The sequence below is a fragment of the Hyperolius riggenbachi genome, chromosome 3 (genome assembly GCF_040937935.1).
Source record: "Hyperolius riggenbachi isolate aHypRig1 chromosome 3, aHypRig1.pri, whole genome shotgun sequence".
Classification (NCBI taxonomy): Eukaryota; Metazoa; Chordata; class Amphibia; order Anura; family Hyperoliidae; genus Hyperolius; species Hyperolius riggenbachi.
Window position 1 is genome coordinate 512,031,318 of NC_090648.1, and position 22,540 is coordinate 512,053,857.

General features: G+C 44.0%; 1 protein-coding gene across 2 annotated transcripts in view; it reads left to right on the forward strand.

Moving 5' to 3' along the window:
- The first annotated feature begins 592 nt into the window (after nt 1-592).
- Nucleotides 593-22,540, forward strand: part of LOC137561787 (serine protease FAM111A-like) — a 99,610-nt gene continuing 77,662 nt past the window's right edge. The window contains exons 1-2 of one of the 2 annotated variants that reach the window (XM_068273142.1): nt 593-670; nt 13,735-13,780. In XM_068273142.1, the coding sequence (XP_068129243.1) occupies nt 13,748-13,780 (33 nt within the window). In that variant the 5' untranslated portion in view covers nt 593-670; nt 13,735-13,747. Of the gene's footprint in view, nt 671-13,734; nt 13,781-22,133; nt 22,178-22,540 lie in introns of those variants that run through there. The other variant, XM_068273143.1, reaches the window with a different exon arrangement.

Consider the following 22,540-nt stretch of genomic DNA (forward strand, 5'->3'; position numbering starts at 1 on the left):
TTTAGTATAGAAGTATATATATTTACATAGAAAGAGGGACAAAGTCCTGAAAGAGGGACAAATGAGGGTGAAAGAGGGACAGAGGGACAGGGCTCCCAAAAAGGGACTGTCCCTCTGAAAAAGGGACAGTTGGGAGCTATGATAATGTAATATTAACTGACAGTAGTTTTATGTTGGGGGGGGGGGGGGGTATGGGAAAGGGGGTACATCTCTGCCTGTACATTATAAATGTTCAGTTATCTAATTTGTTTGGTTCATTCGTTAACTATGTGTCTTTTAACTAAATGTACAGTATTAACACTAAAAATGTTTCTCTTTTTCCTACCATAGAAAGTTGGGATGTTGAAGTTTCTTAGGGTGTTCTGAAATGCTTTATATAAAAACAAAATTTTTCTCAAAAAAGTTCAATCGTCAGAAGTAGCCACATTTGCTAAAGTAATCCTATGAAAAAACATTCACAGGTGTCTACTGTACATATAATAGCAATTCATAAAAAAATAGCTACTGAAAAGGATTTCTGAGATTATGCAACTTCCTGATTTGCATGTGTAGTATCCAATCATATCGCTGCAATGTTTTTAGTTTCGTTTTCCCTCTGCTTGACGTCTTAGAGGCTTGTACAGAGTACACTGTAACCCTTTGTGTGTGTCTGCGGAGCTCCTGTCAGAAGGTAAGAGCGACTTTTTTTGTTATTTTTTTATTTTAGAAGTCATGTAGCTACTTACCTTTTATTGTCAGGAAATATTCTAGTAAGAGGCATGATGAGGTTGGACACTATGGTGTTAAAGTAATTAGATATTTTGAATTGATCTCCTTCCATCAGCTGTGTCCATTCATTCATAATGCGGCACCTGTAGCAGGGGCAGCGAGAATGGCCCAGCTAACACTGAGTGAGTTTGCAGAGGGCCAACTGTTTCCCTTTTGGAGGAAAAATCCCTATTTTGGAACTAAATGTACTTCTCTTCTCTTGATAATTTACCAGTCTCTCTATGCCTTGATAGCCTCTAGGGAAGCTGTTTCCCGCCTAGATTTATACCAGCTGGTTCACACCTCTTCAGCTTTTATGTAGGGAATACTCTCTCTCTCTCTCTCTCTCTCTCTCTCTCTCTCTCTATATATATATATATATATATATATTCAGACATCAAACTATTTTTTGTGGCGATCATCTGTGGTTTATAACATTCATAGGATGTGCTCTGGGAATATAAACAGGGACAGTGCAATAAGCACTTGTTATTGCACCTGGCTTGACTCTGTATTGCCTGGCATGCGCTTTCAGACTCAACACTACATGTATGAACTATACTAGGTGTTTCTCCGAGGCATGTGTATATTTTTCTTTGTATTTTTTTATCCCAGCATATAGTCTTATGTTTTATTTTTCATAAGGTCATTGCCTTTTGGTTGATCTTTCTGATCCCTCATTTGCACTTATTTACTGAACAGTGTTAGGTTTAATATACCGGTAATAGTTTTGGAAGTTTTAAATAATTGTTGCCATCATTTGGGTTTAAAGCAGGGACAGGACTAGAAATCACAGGGCCCCTCTGCAAAACTTTGGATGAGTATAGGTTAGTCATCAGTGGTGTAGTTAAGTAGCTGTGGGCCCTGATGCAAGTTTTACAATGGATTGGGCCCCCCAAGCACTCTATACATAACAATTGATACGGCGCCCCAAAACCCGCCAAGGACAACCGCAGTATCAGAGGTGCAATGAAGGGGATGGGGAACAGTTTGTTAATCATTACCTCTATTCAAAGTATCTATTAATGTGATTATAATCAGTACAGGACCAATAGAGAGCTAATACTGTGCTTCAGGGAGGGCCCTTTGGGGCCCCTCTGGCCCCAATGCAGTCGCAACCTCTGCAACCCCTATTGCTACACCCCTGTTAGTCAGGTGTATAGGTGCCCCCAGTATAGGTTAGTCTGGCGTATAGGTGCCCCCAGTATAGGCTAATCAGACGTATAGGTGCCCCCAGTATAGGTTAGTCAGGTGTATAGGTGCCCCCAGTATAGGTGCCCTAGAATAGGTTAGTCATGCGTATAGGTGCCCCCAGTATAGGCTAATCAGGTGTATAGGTGCCCCCAGTATAGGCTAGTCAGACGTATAGGTGCCCCCAGTATAGGTTAGTCAGGTGTATAGGTGCCCCCAGTATAGGTTAGTCAGGCGTATAGGTGCCCCCCGTATAGGTTAATCAGGTGTATAGGTGCCCCCAGTATAGGTTAGTCCGGTGTATAGGTGCCCCCAATATAGGTTAATCAGGTGTATAGGTGCCCCCAGTATAGGTTAGTCAGGCGTATAGATGTCCCCAGTATAGGTTAGTCAGGTGTATAGGTGCCCCCAGTGTAGGCTAGTCAGACGTGTAGGTGCCCCCAGTATAGGTTAGTCAGGTGTATAGGTGCCCCCAGTATAGGTTAGTCAGGCATATAGGTGCTCCCCGTATAGGTTAATCAGGTGTATAGGTGCCACCAGTATAGGTTAGTCAGGCATATAGGTGCCCCCAGTATAGGTTAGTCCGGTGTATAGGTGCCCCCAATATAGGTTAATCAGGTGTATAGGTGCCCCCAGTATAGGTTAGTCAGGCGTATAGGTGTCCCCAGTATAGGTTAGTCAGGTGTATAGGTGCCCCCAGTGTGGTTAGTCAGGTGTATAGGTGCCCCCAGTATAGGTTTGTCAGGCGTATAGGTGCCCCCAGTATAGGCTAATCAGGTGTATAGGTGCCCCCAGTATAGGCTAGTCAGACGTGTAGGTGCCCCCAGTATAGGTTAGTCAGGTCTATAGGTGCCCCCAGTATAGGTTAGTCAGGCATATAGGTGCCCCCCGTATAGGTTAATCAGGTGTATAGGTGCCCCCAGTATAGGTTAGTCAGGCATATAGGTGCCCCCAGTATAGGTTAGTCTGGTGTATAGGTGCCCCCAATATAGGTTAACCAGGTGTATAGGTGCCCCCAGTATAGGTTAGTCAGGCATATAGGTGCCCCCAGCATAGGTTAGTCTGGTGTATAGGTGCCCCCAATATAGGTTAATCAGGTGTATAGGTGACCCCAGTATAGGTTAGTCAGGCGTATAGGTGCCCCCAGTATAGGTTAGTCAGGCGTATAGGTGCCCCCAATATAGGTTAATCAGGTGTATAGGTGCCCCCAGTATAGGTTAGTCAGGCATATAGGTACCCCCAGTATAGGTTAGTCTGGTGTATAGGTGCCCCCAATATAGGTTAATCAGGTGTATAGGTGCCCCCAGTATAGGTTAGTCAGGCATATAGGTGCCCCCAGTAAAGGTTAGTCAGGTGTATAGGTGCCCCCAGTATAGGTTAGTCAGGCGTATAGGTGCCCCCAGTATAGGTTAGTTAGACATATAGGTGCCCCCAGTATAGGTTAGTCAGATGTATAGGTGCCCCCAGTATAGGTTAATCAGGTGTATAGGTGCCCCCAGTATAGGTTAGTCAGGCATATAGGTGCCCCCAGTATAGTTTAGTCAGGTGTATAGGTGCCCCCAGTATAGGTTAATCAGGTGTATAGGTGCCCCCAGTATGGGTTAATCAGGTTTATAGGTGCCCCCAGTATAGGTAGCCTGAAGAGGGGAGCAGCGCAGCGGGCACACAGAGGGGAGCCCAACTCCCCCTCCCTCCCTCCCTCACCCCTTTTCACCGCTCCCAGCTCCCCCTCTAGAAATGTCAGCGGCAGCAGCGGGTAGGCAACTTACTTACTTCCATGCTCCAAGCGGCGCCACTGACTCCACTTCCTGTAAGCGGCGTTAGAGACAAGAAGGCGGAGACATGCAGAGCTCAGTTGCCGTTTGGAATGCGGAAGTATGTAAGTTCCCTACCGGCTGCCGCCGCTGACATTTCTGGAGGGGGGAAGCGGGAGCGCTGAAGGAGGGGCAGGTGAGGTAAGGGGGGAGTTGGCACAATCTCCACCACTGTGTGCCCACTTCCCCCTCTTCCTGTGCTACGCCCCCCTCCTGCACCTTAAAACGCCCTTGCGGCAGGCCCCCTACCAGGCTTTGACCCCCCCCCCCCCATGGGCCCCCCCTGCACCCGCATCCCTTGCAGGCCCTTATGTTACACCCTTGGTTTAAAGGACACCTGAAGTGAGCATAATATAGAGGTAGTCTTTCTGGTCACCAGACTTGTGTACTGCTCTTTCGCAGTTACCATAGTTTGTCGGAGTACCACGGTTTATTGTTTGGGTACACTTTGAAGGTCTTGGTTGGAATGCAGGAGTCCTTGCAGAATCTGATGTATGAGGTGACATTGTCCACCCACTCATCCAGGTTTGGTGCTTCCAGTGGCTACCAGTCAGTGCAGTCAAAGCAGCCTTGAAGTTGGAGCTTGGCCTCGCTTGACCAAACTTTGGTGGACTTTAGGACCAGTTTCACTGATTCCAGGCACCTCCTGTAAGTGGATATAAGATGGATGAAACAGTGGTTGGAGGAACCTATTGCTGTCCGTAGGACAGCCTTGTATGTGTCTTTCAGGACCATTTAGCAATGATTGAGCGTATTCAAGTTCCTAGTGGGGCAGGCGATATGCTGGTGGAAACGTTGCAGCTCTTGGTGGAGGTTGGCTCTATTGAAATTTCCCATAACAATGAACAGTGACACTGGAAGGGATGTCTCCCATTGCGTGATGGGATCACTGAGGCTGAGCAGGGTATGTTTGACTTCAGCATCAGGTGTATATACACATCTCTAAGAACATATGAAGAGAACTCCATGGGCAAGTATTTCAGCCTACAGTTGGCAAGTAGGAGCGTGAGTTCTGGGTCGCACTAATTGCCTAGAACAGTGATCTGCAAACTTGGCTCTCCAGCTGTTAAAGAACTACAAGTTCCATAATGCATTTGCCTGTATGAATCATGGCTGTCAGACTCCCACAATGCATTGTGGGACTTGTAGTTCCTTGACAGCTGGAGAGCCAAGTTTGCAGATCACTAGGCTAGAACTACTGTTCTGGAGCACCATGAGGAGTTGATGTAAAAACAGAAGCCATCTCCATTGTTTGATTGCACCCACAATGGTCCTTCCCTTTTCTCCCCTGGTGCCCCTCACAGCCTGGGGGCCCATCTCACAAGGGTCATAACACAAGTGTGGCCATCGTGATCTTCACACCCATAACAAGTGTAGCCACAAACACACCTGATCTGTAGAATGGTCCCCTGTATCAGAGGAAGGGAGGGCTTGTGGTTGGGGCCCCACACAGCTCTGGGCCCCCCTGCAGTTGTGGGGGCTACTCCCCTCTAATTACACCCCTGTACCCTCCCCTATCTTAGAAACTTGGGAAGATTGAATCATTTAGAATAAAATACTTTTTACCTATAAAGATTGTTTGATTTCAGTATCATTCAACCTCAATATGAAATCTTGATTTATTTATTTACTACCTGACGGCCCGGCGTTGCCTTGGTATGCATTTGGCTGGTGTTGGCTCCGCCCACTTTTCTGACCCTAATAAACAATTAATCAATGACCTAGTTTGTAAACTTTGAAGTTTTTGGCATCAATAATTTGCATTGAAAAAAAAGCTAATCTGATTGGCTGTTTGTGGCTCCACCCTCTTTTCTGAATTTGAACTCCAGTCACCCAATGATCAACTGTACCAGGTTTGAAGCTTGTGTCCTTAACAGTGCAAGAATGGCAGCAATTGAATATTTACCTTGAAAAGCAATAAATACATTTGGATTGGCTTTTGTAGGGTCCACCCACTTTTATGAATATTAATCCCAGGCACTCAGTGATCATCTGCGCAAAGTTTGAGAACCCTGCCATTAACAGTGTAAGAATGGCTGCAGTTTACATTTTCCCAGTGACATTTGTATTTGTCTCCGCCCACTGATGACCCGGCATTTCCAGGGTATGTTTTTGGCTGTTGTTGGCTGCGCCCACTTTTTCTAACCCTAACACACAATAACTTAAAGTGAACCAGAGACGAAGCACCCTCATGTATTTTACCATATATATCAGTGGGGACATTAGAGAAAACACCTACCCTGCTCTCTGTTTCATTCTGCACTGCTCAGCCTGCTTGTTACCAGCCATGATAAAATCCCCGACTGAGCATTCAGTCTGGCTTTGCTCAGGAATTTTTATAGCTGAGTCTGTCTTCTCTGGTGTCTTTTGAAGCCCAAGCCTGCCCCCTTGTGGCTCTGCTCAGCAATCATTATAGCTTAGTCATTATAGCAAAGCCAGACTGAATGCTCAGTCAGGGATTTTATCAGTGCTGATTAGAAGCTAGCTGAACAGTTAAAAATAAAACAGAGAGCAGGGTAGGTGTTCTCTCTAATGTTCCCCCTGATATATATGGTAAAATATATAACAGCGTCACGGAATATGTTGGCGCTTTATAAATCAATAATAATAATGAGAGTGCTTCGTCTCTGGTTCACTTTAATTACTCAATGATCAAGTTTGTGATCTTTGCGGTCTTTGGCATCAATAATTTGCACTGAAATGAAACAAATATGATAGGATGTTTGTGGCTCCAACCCCTTTTCTGAATTTGAACCCCAGTCACCCAATGACTAATTGTACCAGGTTTGGGGCTTGTGCCATTAACAGTGCAAGAAAGGCAGCAATAAAATGTTCCCCTTGAAAATCAATAGGTGAATTTTGATTGGCTTTTGTAGTCTCCACCCACTTTTCTGAATATTAATCCCAGTCACCCAGTGACCAACTGTGCAAAGTATGAGAACCCTGCCATTAACAGTGTAAGAATGGCTGCAGTTTACATTTTCTCAGTGACATTTGTATTTGTCTTCACCCACTTTTTGGTTATGGGAACAAAAACTATCCTATACTTTATTCCAGGTAATGTACTATGTGTGTGCCAAATTTAATTCAAATCCGTTCAGCCATTGTTGCGTGATCGAGTAACAAACATCCAAACATCCAAACTTTCCCATCCTATCCTATCCTACTAATATAATAAATGGGAAAGTTCGGATGTTTGGATGTTTGTTACTCGATCACGCAAAAATGGCTGAACGGATATGAATGAAATTTGGCACACACATAGTACATTACCTGGAATAAAGTATAGGATACTTTTTATTCCCATAACCAAAAAGGGGGCGGAGACAAATACAAATTTCACTGGAAAATGTAAACTGCAGTCATTCTTACACTGTTAATGGTAGAGTTCTCAAACTTTGCACAGTTGGTCGCTGGGTGACTGGTATTAATATTCAGAAAAGTGAGTGGAGTCTATAAAAGCCAATCAAAATTAACCTATTGATTTTCAAGGGGAATATTTACATTGCTGCCATTCTTGCACTGTTAATGGCACAAGCCTCAAACCTGGTACAGTTGATCATTGGGTGACTAGGGTTCCATTTTAGAAAGGAGGTGGAGCCACAAACAGCCAATTAGATTTGTTTCATTTCAAAAATTATTGATGCCAAACACCGCAAAGATCACAAACTTGGTAATTGATTAATTGTGTGTTAGGGTTAGAAAAGTAGGCACAGTCAACACCAGTCAAATACATAAGCGGGCAACATGGGGTCATAAGTGGGCGGAGACAAATACAAATTTTACTGGGAAAATGTAAACAGCAGCCATTCTTACACTGTTAACGGTAGGGTTCTCAAACTTTGCACAGTTGGTCACTGGGTGACTGGGGTTAATATTCAGAAAAGTGGGTGGAGCCTACAAAAGGCAATCAAAAATTACCTATTGATTTTTCAGGGGAATATTTAATTGCTGCCATTCTTGCACTGTTAATGGCACAGGCCTCAAACCTGGTACAGTTGATCATTGCGTGACTGGAGTTTACATTCATAAAACAGGGTGGAGCCACACACAGCCAATATGATTTGTTTCATTTTAATGCAGGTTATTGATGCCAAAGACCGCAAAGCTCACAAACTTGGTCATTGAGTAATTGATTAATTGTGTGTTAGGGTTAGAAAAGTGGGCGCAGCCAGCACCAGCCAAATACATAAGCGGGCAATGCCAGGTCATAAGTGGGCGGAGACAAATACAAATTTTACTGGGAAAATGTAAACAGCAGCCGTTCTTACACTGTTAAGCTGGCCACCAATGGTCCAATTTCTAGCGAAAAATCGTTTGAGCGATCAGAAATACTGATCGGACGAAAAATCGTTCACTACACCATCAACTAACCAATCTTTGCTTCCTATCTATCACGACCACCAAGAAAATCCAAATTTTCGTTCGACGAAAATTGATTTGGGCGACATTTTTTCAGGGCTGTGGAGTCGGTCCAAAAATCCACCGACTCCGACTCCGACTCCTCAGTTTAGGATTCCACCGACTCCGACTCCACGACTCCGACTCCTCTAATTTGCATATTACAATTTTGTTGATTAAAAGTATGTAACATGAAATTCGTCTCTTAACTGCCAACGCTTAGGAATTTTACAAGACAACTGAAGTGAGAAGGATATGTAGACTGCTATATTTATTCCCTTTAGACTAAAACTAGTCCTTGGTAAGAGTACTTGTAAAAGGTACAAACCGGAGCAAAGAACATCTATCAGGCCCTAGGCAATGTAAGTGTGGGTGCATGTAAGAATGATGTGCAGGTACTCTGCACAGGAATGAGGAGATTGTAAACAGACAACACCTCTGTGTTCAATGTGCACAGCATTCTCAGTGGATTCCCTGCAGCTCTGTGGGGAGTGCATATGTAGAGTATAGTACTACTGTGTAACAAAGTAAACCTGAGACAGATGAAATTAAAGTTTTATACATACCTGGGGCTTCCTCCAGCCGCCTTCAGGATAATCAGTCCCTCGTTGTCCTCCTCCACCACCTGGATCTTCTGCTATGAGTCCAGGTACTTGAGCCAGTCAGGCGTAGTGCGCATGCACACACTCCGCCGCCAGGAGCATACTACACCTGTGCAGCACTATTGCGCAGGTGCAGAATGTTCCTGGCTGTGGGAGCGGCATGCGGCCGGACAGCGCTGACTGGCTGAATTACCAGGACTCATAGCAGAAGATCCGGGTGGTGGAGGACAGTGAGGGACTGATTAGCCTGAAGGGGGCTGGAGGAAGCCCCAGGTATGTATAAAACTTTACTTTTCATCCGTCTCCGTTACCCTTTAATTTGTAGTCACCAAACCAAATTTTAATAACATATCAAATTATTTGATTTCATCAGCAAAGGGAGTGCATACATTTGCATGAATCAGCATCAATGCAGAATTATTTCCATCTCATTGACCATCTCTATTAGTGACACAGCTACACATCAGGCTTTATTCTTACAGCATAGATGTTATTTAGTATATATAAGAGATTCCTGTGTACACATCATATATACAGTCACAATCAGATATGTATATCTGACTTTAAAAATACAGGGACTGCTTTATTGAAGCAGCACAAGTAACTAATTTTGATTGGTTTATTTCATTTTTGTGGACTAAGCACAGCTATTACTGTATATATACTGTATATATACATTATTTTTAATGACTATTATCTGAGAAATAGAACATTTTATCATATTTTCTATTTTAATTACAGTTACAAATTCATTAGGAGTCGGAGTCGGAGTTGGTGCATTTTTTCCCGACTCCAGGCACTCAAAATTGCCCGACTCCACGACTCCGACTCCACGACTCCAACTCCGACTCCACAGCCCTGCATTTTTTTCACTCGTTCATAATCGATTGTGCCCACCAATGGAGATTATTTACAACCAATCCGATCAGAATTTCTGATCGCTCTAACGATTTTTCGCTAGAAATTGGACCGTTAGTGGCCAGCTTTAATGGTAGGGTTCTCAAACTTTGCACAGTTGGTTACTGGGTGACTGGGATTAATATTCAGAAAGGTGGGTGGAGCCTATAAAAGCCAATCAAAATCCACCTATTAATCTTTAAGGGGAATATTTAATTCATGCCATTCTTGCACTGTTAATGGCACAAGCCTCTTGCACTGTTAATCACCTGTACCTGGTACAGTTGGCCATTGGGTAATTGCGGTTCAAATTCATAAAAGGGGTGGAGCCTCATCCAATCAGATTAATTTTATTTCATTGCAAATTATTGATGCCAAAGACCGCAAAGCTCACATACTTGGTCATTAAGTAATTGTGTGTTAGGTTTAGGAAAAGTGGGCAGAGCCAACACTAGCCAAATACATACCCGGGCAACGCCGGGCGTCCAGCTAGTATATATATATATATATATATATATATATACATCTATATATATAAAATCGGATGTATGTGTGTGTGTGTGTGTGTATGTGTGTGTGTGTGTGTGTGTGTGTGTATGTGCCGCGATCACTCGAAAACGGCTTGACCGATTTGAACGAAACTTGGTATACAGATCCCTTACTACCTGGGATGATATGAAACTTTGCACAGTTGGTCATTGGGTGAATGTGATTAAGATTTTGGAAAGTGGGTGGAGCCTACAACAGCCAATCAAAATTCAACTTTTGATTTTCAAAGGGAATATTTAAACTGCAACCATTCTTATACTGTTAATAGCAGATGCCTCAAACCTGGCACAGCTGGTCACTGGGTGACTGGGGTTCAAATTCAGAAAGGGGCGGAGCCACAAACAGCCAATCAGATATACAAAGTATTGATACCAAGGACCCCAAAGCTGATAAACTTGGTAATTTTTTTTACATGGCAGGGTTCCCAAACTTGATACAATTGGCCACTGGGTGCCTGGGATTATTATTCAGAAATGTGGGTGGAGCCTACAACAGCCAATCAAAATTTACCTATTGATTTTCATGGGGAATATTTACATTGCTACCATTCTTACACTGTTAATGGCAGAGGCCTCAATCCTGATACAGTCAGTAATTGGGTGACTGGGAACCAAATTCACTAAAGGCGGTGGAGCCACAAACAGCCAATCAGATTTGTTAGATTGATTTCAGCCATTCTGTTATTGGCAGGGTTCTCAAACTTGACACAGTTGGCCACTGGGTGACTAAGATTAATATTCAGGGAAGTGGGTGGAGTGTACAACAGCCAATCAAAATTCATCTTTTGATTTTCAAGGGGAATATTTACATTGCTGCCATTCTTGCACTGTTAATGGTACAGATTATTATACAGAAAAGTGGGTGGAGCCTAAAAAAGCCAATCAAAATTCACCTGTTGATTTTCAAAGGGAATATTACAATTGCTGCCATTCTTGCACTGTTAATGGCACAAGCCTCCAACCTGGTACAGTTGGTCATTGGGTCACTGGAGTTCAAATTCAGAAAATGGGATATAGAGCCACAAACAGCCAATCAGATGTGTTTCATTTCACTGGGAAAATACAAATTATTGATGCCAAGGACCCAAAGCTCACAAACATGGTCATTGAGTGACTGTGTGTCCAGTTTACAAAAAGTGGGCGGAGCTAAAAACTAATTTCACTGGGAAAATGTAAACTACAGCCCTTCTTCACTGTTAATGGCAGGGATCTCAAACTTTGCCAAGATGGTCACTGGGTGACTGAGATTAATATTCAGGGAAGTGGGTGGAGCCTATAATAGCCAATCAAAATTCACCTGTTGATTTTCAAATGGAATATTTAAATTGCTGCCATTTTTACACTGGTAATAGCAGATCAGAGCAGTTTCTAGGCTGAATTTCACCCAGGGCGAGGGTGTAAAAATCGGAACCCCCCCCCCCCCCCCTACCACCATGGAGCCAGGCATAGGTGCCCGTAGTACAGGTTGTACAGGTTAGCTACGTAGGTGCCTCCAGTATAGGGTAGCCTGTATAGTTGCCACCAGTGTGGGTTAGATAGGTAGGTGCCCCCAGTATAGTTTAGATAGGTAGGTGCCCGCAGTATAGGTTAGATAGGTAGGTTCTCGCAGTATAGGTTCGATAGGTAGGTTCCCCCAGTATAGGTTAGTTAGGTAGGTAGGTTCCCGCAGTATAGGTTAGTTAGGTAGGTAGGTTCCTGCAGTTTAGGTTAAATAGGTAGGTTCCTGCAGTTTAGGTTAAATAGGTAGGTTCCTGCAGTTTAGGTTAGTTAGGTAGGTTCCGGCAGTTTAGGTTAGTTAGGTAGGTGCCCCACAATACAGGTGTTAGGTAGGTTCCCACAGTTTAGGTTAGTTGGTATGGGCAGCATGAGTTGGGCGCAGGAGCGGGGGGAGCGGACATAATAGTAATAACTCACCTGCTTCCGCTGAACCCGCGCTGCTTCAATGTCCTTCCTTTCCCGGCATCTATCTCATTAGTAACAGCGCTTCCTGTGATGACATGCGGTATGTCATCACAGGGGGCGCTGTTACCAGGCGACGGACGCCGGGAGAGGAAAGATATTGAAACTGCGGGGGAATGGATGAAGAAGGTGAGTTATAACTATTATGTCCGTTCCCCCGCTCCGGCGCCCCCATCCTGGCGCACAATAAAGCGCCCCGGGTGATTGCACGTATCGCACGCTCATAGAAACGGGGCTGTAGCAGATGCCTCAAATCTGCTATAGTTGGTCATTGGGTGACTGGGGTTCAAATGTTGGAGAGGAGTGCAGCCACAGACAGCCAATCTGATTTGTTTAATTTCTATGAGAATATACAAATTATTGATGCCAAAGACCCCAAAGCTCACAAACTTGGTCATTGAGTGTTCGTGCGTTAGGGTTAGAAAAAGTGGGCGGAGCCAAAACCAGTCAAATACATACACAGGCGGGCAGTTCCACGTCATTAGTGGGTGGAGACAAATACAAATTTCACTGGGAAAATGTATACTGCAGCCATTCTTACACTGTTAATGGCAGGGTTCTCAAACTTTGCACAGTTGGTCACTGGGTGACTGGGTTAAATATTCAGAAAAGTGGGTGGAGCCTACAAAAGTGACTCAAACTTCACCTATTGCTTCTCAAGGGGAATATTTAATTGCTGCCATTCTTGCACTGTTAATGGCACAGGCCTCAAACCTGCTACAGTTGGTCATTGGGTGACTGGGGTTCAAATTCAGAAAAGGGGGTGGAGCCACAAACAGCCAATCATATTTTTTTAATTTCATTGCAAATTATTGATTCCAAAGACCGCAAAGCTCACAAACTTGGTCATTGAGTAATTGTGTGTTAGGGTTAGAAAAAGTGGGCGGAGCCAACACTAGCCAAATACATACCCGGGCAACGCCGGGCAATCAGCTAGTATATTTATATATATATATATATATATACAGTATATTGTTACACCTAGAGAGGTTGTTGAAATAACTCTTTTTCCTACATGACTAGCTAGAGTAAGATTTGCATATTCGTACGCTAATGCAAGTTGGTGGCAGCTTACCAGATCTCTATACGAGATTGCAGATTGTATCGATTGTACATACATACAATATTCTAAGTATTTTCTTGCTTGCTGGTGATTTAAAGGGATTTTTTTTGACAAGTTTGAAAATATCACTTAGAGAAAACTCAGGAGAAAAAGTTAATTGCATGGGGGCCCTCGTTGCTATTTTTTCTTTATTTTACTATTCTATTTTATGAAAAATGTGGATGGGTGTACACCAATATTTTTGTTGGTGTAATTTTTTGCTTTCCACAATAAAAAGATTTTAAAAACAAAAACAGAGCAGTGTTTTATTTTTTTCTGGTTGAATGTGATGGACGGATGTTTTTTTTTTTTAACCAAACCATGTAAGTATATGTAACTACGTAATGCCATACAATACCAGACATATGCCTCCCTCTCTCTCTCTTTTTCTGTAGTGCTTTGCTCTAACATATATAGAAACCACTTTTAAAAACTTTGTAACTTTTTTTTTATTTTTCCATTTTACTTTTTAGGCATCTGTTTATTATGGCTGAAAACTCAGTTGGCCAGAACCCACAGGTAAGTCTAAACTCTTTTCAGCATAGAGAAACGGATAAAGATATTAACTACCTGAGTGATGAGTAGTGTTGCTTTGCGAATTTTCACCTTTTGGAATTGAAAATCCTATTTGGCTTAAAAAAGTGCTTGCATTAAATCGTAATTTTACTGAGAAATCATATAAAATTAATATTTTTGTCGTGAAACCGTGAAAAACTACCGTGTATTTTGTACCGCAGATATTTTTCTACAAAAATGATATTTTACCTCAAAAAAAACCCATGAAAAATAACATAACTTTTTTTCAATGGCATTTTTGCTGGAAAAACACATTTTACATAATTTTCTCAAAAATGAATGGGAAAAGAATATTGGTATTTTCACTGGTGATGAGATGTGGATTATAAGACAAGACAAATAACCTACCATATTATCATAATGTATCTACCTAATTAGAGAGAGATCTGTTGTCTGACCATACACTGTAGACAAGTTCACAATCTATGTCAGCATGAAATCTATCATAAATCAGGCTATCTATGCTGCCTCTGCCACTCCCCAAGTGTTAAATGTGCCCGGTACACACTTTCAGATATGATTGGCCAATCATTGACCAATTTTAGATAAACCTGTATCAGAGGCAGAGCCCTTAATCCAGGGGTAGGGAACTTATGGCTCTGGAGCCAGATGTGGCTCATTTGATGGCTGCATCTGGCTCACAGACAAATCAGTAGGGGTTGATTCACTAAGCTTAGTGTGGCGGCCCGAGTAAAATTTTTAAAGTAAGCATGCTACAGCTGTAACGTGCACTACTAACTTACTCGTAAAACCAAAACCATGCAGCACCAGAATTTGCATTAATGGTAAGAAGTACTTTATTCATCATTGGTTAGCATTCGGTAGCAACAGCATAACAACGTCATTTAAAAGAATTCAGAGACTTATTGTACTTGCACTAGCACCTTATATCACTCAACTGCCTAATACAGTAGCACCCTCAATTGCTTGACTGAAGTAACATTTATGCACCTGGAACTTTATTTTGGGCTTTGACCATTGTGGCAATTAAATTATATCGATTGATGGATGTATAGACTAATGAACGTAATATTAACACTTGATGCTGCTAGTAATTTGAAGTATTTATAGTCTACACTACAAACACCAACCAAACATGGTTATCATATGTCTGACAGTGTAATTGTCAGAACCATGCACATTTACCTTGGTTGGTGTAGTTTATACTCTGTTATTACCACTGTGTAAGGAGGTCCTGAGGGCCACGTTTCTGTTTTTGATTGATTTTAACAATTCTCTGATATATGATATATAATAAAGATTGTTACTTTTGATACTATTGGCTGTGAATTGTATGTGTATGAGGCTTAGTGGCCCCAGTACCGATTGAGGAGGTCTTTTTTTTTTTTTACCACTTGGGGATATGTGCACAGCCTCTGAGGTAGCCCCGTTTCTAGGGGCGGGTCAGGTGGGTGTCCACCCAGGATGCTGTGAGGGAGGGGGCACAATGAAGGAGGGGAGAGCAGCAACACTCTGGGATAGCTGGCAGCCACACTATTTAGTACAGTGGAGGGGGCATTTGGGGGCCCCTATAGATATTGGGGCCCTGGGGCAATTTCCCCCTTTGCCCCTTTGCCCCTATGAAAGTGCCGGCCCTGGGCACCTATACCTGGCTACCTATACTGGGGGCACTAATACCTGGCTACCTATACTGGGGCACCTATACTTGGCTACCTATACTAAGGGCACCTAAACCTGGCTACCTATACTAAGGACACCTAAACCTGGCTACCTATACTGAGGGCACTAATACCTGGCTACCTATACTTGGCTACCTATACTAAGGGCACCTAAACCTGGCTACCTACACTGGGGGCACCTATGCCTGGCTACCTATACTGGGGACACCTATGCCTGGCTATCTATACTGGGGACACTAATACCTGGCTACCTATACTGGGGGCACCTATACCTGGCTACCTATACTAGGTGCACCTATACCTGGCTACCTATACTAAGGGCACCTAAACCTGGTTACCTATAATGGGGGCACCTATACCTGGCTACCTATACTGGGGACACTAATACCTGGCTACCTATACTGGGGGCACCTATACCTGGCTACCTATACTAGGTGCACCTATACCTGGCTACCTATACTAAGGGCACCTAAACCTGGCTACCTATACTGGGGCACCTATACCTGGCTACCTATACTGGGGGCACCTAGACTTGCCTACCTATACTGGGGACACCTATACCTGGCTATCTATACTGGGAGCACCTATACCTGGCTACCTATACTAGGTGCACCTATACCTGGCTACCTATACTAAGGGCACCTAAACCTGGCTACCTATACTGGGGCACCTAAACCTGGATACCTATACTGGGGGCACCTAGACTTGCCTACCTATACTGGGGACACCTATACCTGGCTATCTATACTGGGAGCACCTATGCCTGGCTATCTATACTGGGGACACCTAAACCTGGATACCTATACTGGGGGCACCTATACTTGGCTACCTTTACTGGGGGGCACCTATGCCTGGCTACCTATACTGGGGGCACCTAAACCTGGCTACCTATACTGGGGGCACCTATGCCTGGCTACCTATACTGGGGGCACCTATACCTGGCTACCTATACTGGGTGCACCTATACCTGGCTACCTATACTGGGTGCACCTATACCGGCTACCTATACTAAGGGCACCTAAAACTGGCTACCTATACTGGGGGCACCTATACCTGGCTACCTATACTGGGGGCACCTAAACCTGGATACCTATACTGGGGGCACCTATACCTGGCTATCTATACTGGGGGCACCTATGCCTGGCTATCTATACTGGGGGCACCTATGCCTGGCTACCTATACTGGGAGCACCTATGCCTGGCTATCTATACTGGGGACACCTAAACCTGGTTACCTATACTGGGGGCACCTATGCCTGGCTATCTATCCTGGGGACACCTAAACCTGGATACCTATACTGGGGGCACCTATACTTGGCTACCTTTACTGGGGGGCACCTATGCCTGGCTGCCTATACTGGGCACACCTAAACCTGGATACCTATACTGGGGGCACCTATACTTGGCTACCTATACAGGGGACACCTATGCCTGGCTACCTATACTGCGGGGACCTATGCCTGGCTATCTATACTGGGGACACCTAAACCTGGCTACCGATACTGGGGGCACCTATACCTGGATACCTATGCTGGGGGCACCTATACCTGGATACCTATACTGGTGGGCTTAATACAACATTGCAAATAACGTTCTCAAGACCAAGGGGGTTGTGGGGAAATTTTACACCCTCCCCCTGTGAGCAATTTAGCCTTGAAACTGCCCTGCTCTGAGGTTGCTGCAATGGGAAGCAGAGGGAGTTACTGCTGAAGCCTCCCAGAAGGGAGTCACTGTGGGAATCCCGGTCAGACAACTTCATGACAGACAGATAGTGATGGTTTATATACATTTTTAGCAATCTCAATAAAATAGTCTGCAATGAAGAAAGAGTGTAAAAGAGGCAATAGGTACAGGTTCTGCCAAAACTGGTGGCAGAGAGGACGTGAACATACTATAAAGCAGGGGTAGGGAACCTATGGCTCCATCTGGCTCACAGACAAATCAGTAAGGAATTGATTCACTAAACTACACCGCTCAAGCAGCACAGCTTAGTGTGGCAGAGCAAGTAGTCCTTTCAAAGTAGGCACACTACTGCTGTAGCATGCACTACTAACTTACTCGCGCTACCCCAAAACTAACAGCTGCTCCAATTGTTCCACTCTGGGCCCTGTCGGGTCCAGTGACTTTGTAGGATGAGATCCCCGCACTTTAATTAGCCCAATAGGCTGCCAGACACTTGACAGGCAGCCTATTGGGCCAAAGTGCAGAGATCTCATCCTACAAAGTGAATCAACCCCCAAATCAGCTAGCTAATTGTATAAGCTGTTAGTCAGTATTTCTCCTGTCTGGCTCTCTGGGAAATTGCTGATGTTGCCGAGACCCAAGAGAACCTGAAGACTTGTCTGACACGTCTGCTGCCCAGAGGATCAACTGTATACACATCACCATGACAGCAGGGCAGGTCCGGATATACATCACAGGAGCCTATAGGCACAGATGTCCTGGTACCCTAGACTCCGCCCTCCATGAACCTCAGGCCTGGATTTACCTCACAGGAGCCTATAGGCACAGATGTCCTGGTACCCAAGACTCCGCCCTCCATGAACCTCAGGCCTGGATTTACCTCACAGGAGCCTATAGGCACAGATGTCCTGGTACCCTAGACTCCGCCCTCCATGCATGCAGGCCTGGATTTACATCACAGGAGCCTATAGGCACAGATGTCCTGGCACCCTAGACTCCGCCCTCCATGAACCCCAGGTCCGGATATACATCACAGGAGCCTATAGGCACAGATGTCCTGGCATCCTAGACTCCGCCCTCCATGATCCTGCAAACCCCCACTGAACCGCACAACAAGTGTGCTGGCTGTCCCAGCTGTCATTTCTCCCTAACTTCCCTTGCCTGGTGTAGGTACAGGTGCCCCTTAGCATTAGGTAGCCAGAGCTATCCTCAATATTAGGTAGCTAGAGGTGCCCTCATTATTAAGTAGCTAGAGGTGTCCCTGACTGAAGGGAGATCTGGTCAGCGGAGTGCTGTGAGCCAGGTGAATAACCTCTAATTTACACTCTGCTAGGGACTCTGCATATGAAAAGAAGGAAGAAGGCTCTATTGGAGGGGAGGAGCCGCCTTTCCATCAGCAGGTGCCTGTAGGCATGTGCCTACAGTGCCTTATAATAAATCCGGCCCTGCAACAGGGACTAGAGCCCTACTGTCCCAGTTTGAAAGTGACATATTGCATGGCTCTCACGGAATTACATTTTAAAATACAGTGGCTTGCAAAAGTATTCGGCCCCCTTGAAGTTTTCCACATTTTGTCACATTACTGCCACAATCATGCATCAATGTTATTGGAATTCCACGTGAAAGACCAATACAAAGTGGTGTACACGTGAGAAGTGGATCGAAAATCATACATCATTCCAAACATTTTACAAATAAATAACTGCAAAGTGTGGTGTGCGTAATTATTCAGCCCCCTGAGTCAATACTTTGTAGAACCACCTTTTGCTGCAATTACAGCTGCCAGTCTTTTAGGGTATGTCTCTACCAGCTTTGCACATCTAGAGACTGAAATCCTTGCCCATTCTTCTTTGCAAAACAGCTCCAGCTCAGTCAGATTAGATGGACAGCGTTTGTGAACAGCAGTTTTCAGATCTTGCCACAGATTCTCGATTGGATTTAGATCTGGTCTTTGACTGGGCCATTCTAACACATGGATATGTTTTCTTTTAAACCATTCCATTGTTGCCCTGGCTTTAGGTTTAGGGTCATTGTCCTGCTGGAAGGTGAACCTCCGCCCCAGTCTCAAGTCATTTGCAGTCTCCAAGAGGTTTTCTTCCAAGTTTGCCCTGTATTTGGCTCCATCTCCCCATCAACTCTGACCAGCTTCCCTGTCCCTGCTGGAGAGAAGCACCCCCACAGCATGATGCTGCCACCACCATATTTGACAGTGGGGATGGTGTGTTCAGAGTGATGTGCAGTGTTAGTTTTCCGCCACACACAGCGTTTTGTATTTTGGCCAAAAAGTTCCATTTTGGTCTCATCTGACCAGAGCACCTTCTTCCACATGGTTGCTGTGTCCCCCACATGGCTTGTGGCAAACTGCAAACGGGACTTCTTATGCTTTCTGTGAACAATGCCTTTCTTCTTGCCACTCTTCCATAAAGGCCAACTTTGTACAGTGCATGACTAATAGTTGTCCTATGGACAGAGTCTCCCACCTGAGCTGTAGATCTCTGCAGCTCGTCCAGAGTCACCATGGGCCTCTTGACTGCATTTCTGATCAGCGCTCTCCTTGTTCGGCTTGTAAGTTTAAAACAAAGAACCGGGAGCCCAATATAGTGTAGTATGCACTGGAAAATGATGAAATTAATGTAGAGTGTAAGTAATATACTCACAAACCAGGGTTACCTCCAAGGCAACCACTGTAGAGGCAGGTGGGAAGAACAAGCCTGTCCCCACTCAGGATTAAAACGTCGCTCTCTGCGAATAGAGGGAAAAAAGGAGGGTATATCACCCTTCCACCAAGGGTGGATTCTTGATGTGTAGAGCTGTGCAGAGGCGCCAGTAGGATAAAAAACACTAAAATGTTTAAAACATTCGGGATGCGGTGGTGGACCAGCCAACCCCAAAGCAGACACAAGTACTGTCGATTACGGTCAAAACGCAATTTATTCACTTACTCCTAGCACAAGTTGCAACGCGTTTCGCAGGCAAAATCCCGCTTCATCAGGCAATAAATAACTGGAGCAAAAAACTGAAATTGACAGAGATACAAAGCGATAATCAGAACAACGTGTGTGGCAAGATATCTTTATCCTATAAACGGTATTTGCAAAAAAATCTTAGACATATGTGAAGAAAACTCATATATGGCTAAGATTTTTTTGCAAATACCGTTTATAGGATAAAGATATCTTGCCACACACGTTGTTCTGATTATCGCTTTGTATCTCTGTCAATTTCAGTTTTTTGCTCCAGTTATTTATTGCCTGATGAAGCGGGATTTTGCCTGCGAAACGCGTTGCAACTTGTGCTAGGAGTAAGTGAATAAATTGCGTTTTGACCGTAATCGACAGTACTTGTGTCTGCTTTGGGGTTGGCTGGTCCACCACCGCATCCCGAATGTTTTAAACATTTTAGTGTTTTTTATCCTACTGGCGCCTCTGCACAGCTCTACACGGCCTGTGAGTTTAGGTGGATGGCCTTGTCTTGGTATGTTTACAGTTGTGCCATACTCCTTCCATTTCTGAATGATCGCTTGAACAGTGCTCCGTGGGATGTTCAAGGCTTTGGAAATCTTTTTGTAGCCTAAGCCTGCTTTAAATTTCTCAATAACTTTATCCCTGACCTGTCTTGTGTGTTCTTTGGACTTCACGGTGTTGTTGCTCCCAATATTCTCTTAGACAACCTCTGAGGCCCTCACAGAGCAGCTGTATTTGTACTGACATTAAATTACACACAGGTGCATTCTATTTAGTCATTAGCACTCATCAGGCAATGTCTACTGGCAACTGACTGCATTCAGACCAAAGGGGGCTGAATAATTACGCACACCCCACTTTGCAGTTATTTATTTGTAAAAAATGATTGGAATCATGTAGGATTTTCTTCCACATGTACACCACTTTGTATTGGTCTTTCACGTGGAATTCCAATAAAATTGATGCATGTTTGTGGCAGTAATGTGACAAAATGTGGAAAACTTCAAGGGGGCCGAATACTTTTGCAACCCACTGTATATGACGTTTATGGCTCTCTCAACCAAAAAGGTTCCTGACCCCTGCTATAGTGTATACTATATAACACAAGTCACTTGAATAGAAAAAAATCGGCCAAAGTAATAATTCTCCTTGGTCCTGGACAAGAATCTAGCATGTGTACAGGTGCCCTATGGACTGCTGAATGACAGGGACAAACAAACATCATGACACAAGCCACCTGTTCATGCATCACCCATCTTCCTTTGCCCCCTATTTATTAGGGCCTGAGCCCACTGACGCAGTTGTGTCCGCTTTTCAGCATTCCTAACATCGATGTGTAACTGAAAAGTGAACACAGCTGCGTCAGTGGGCTCAGGCCCTTAACCCCCCTGGTGGTATGATTCTTTACTGATTTTAGGGTCTAAAAGTAGTGCAATTTTTTCATTAGCTTTTACACCCTAAGGGCCCATTTACACTTAATCAGTTGGTAGCGTTAGTACGCGTTTTTTCCATAGCGGTGCATTGTGAAAAAGGTTTCAGTTAAAAAGCATTATGTGTGAACTGTGCCATAGGAAAACATGGACATTACTTTGAAAATCAGTTTTTTTTCAGTTATAACTGAGAGCAACTGATTAAAGAGGAACTCCAGTAAAAATAATGTAATAAAAAAAAGTGCTTCATTTTTACAATAATTATGTATAAATGATTTAGTCAGTGTTTGCCCATTGTAAAATCTTTCCTCTCCCTGATTTACATTCTGACATTTATTACATGGTGACATTTTTACTGCTGGCAGGTGATGTAGCTGCTACTTGCTTTTTTGGCAGTTGGAAACAGCTGTAAACAGCTATTTCCCACAATGCAACAAGGTTCACAGACAGGAAACTTCCAGGAGTACTACGGTCCTCAGAGTTTCTTGTGGGAGGGGTTTCACCACAATATCAGTCATACAGCGCCCCCTGATGGTCTGTTTGTGAAAAGGATTGGGATAAAGTTCAATTCTTGGTCGGAGTTTCTCTTTAAGTGTAAAAGGGGCCTAAAGATGCCCATACATGGTACAATTATTCATTTTTTTCGATTAGAGCATTTAGTTTGATTATTCTGTTAGATCGAATATAAACATTTTTCCAACATGTCTGATCGAATTTTTATAGAAAAAACAGGATAATCGTTCGTTTTTATTGTATCATGTACGGGTACCATAAAAGCAGGAAAAAAAATAATTCCCCCAGAGAGCCTGCAGCAGCCCAACACTCACTCACCTTCCTGGGATCCAGCGCTGCAGTTCTCCCTCTGCCCTCCGAGCGCTTTAATCCTATTGTGAGATCACCTTCTGTCATCATGACAACAGACGTGATCTCACCAGAGGTATTCAGAGCCTCCGAGAACAAGAAGAAGAATGGCTGCCGGCATCTGGA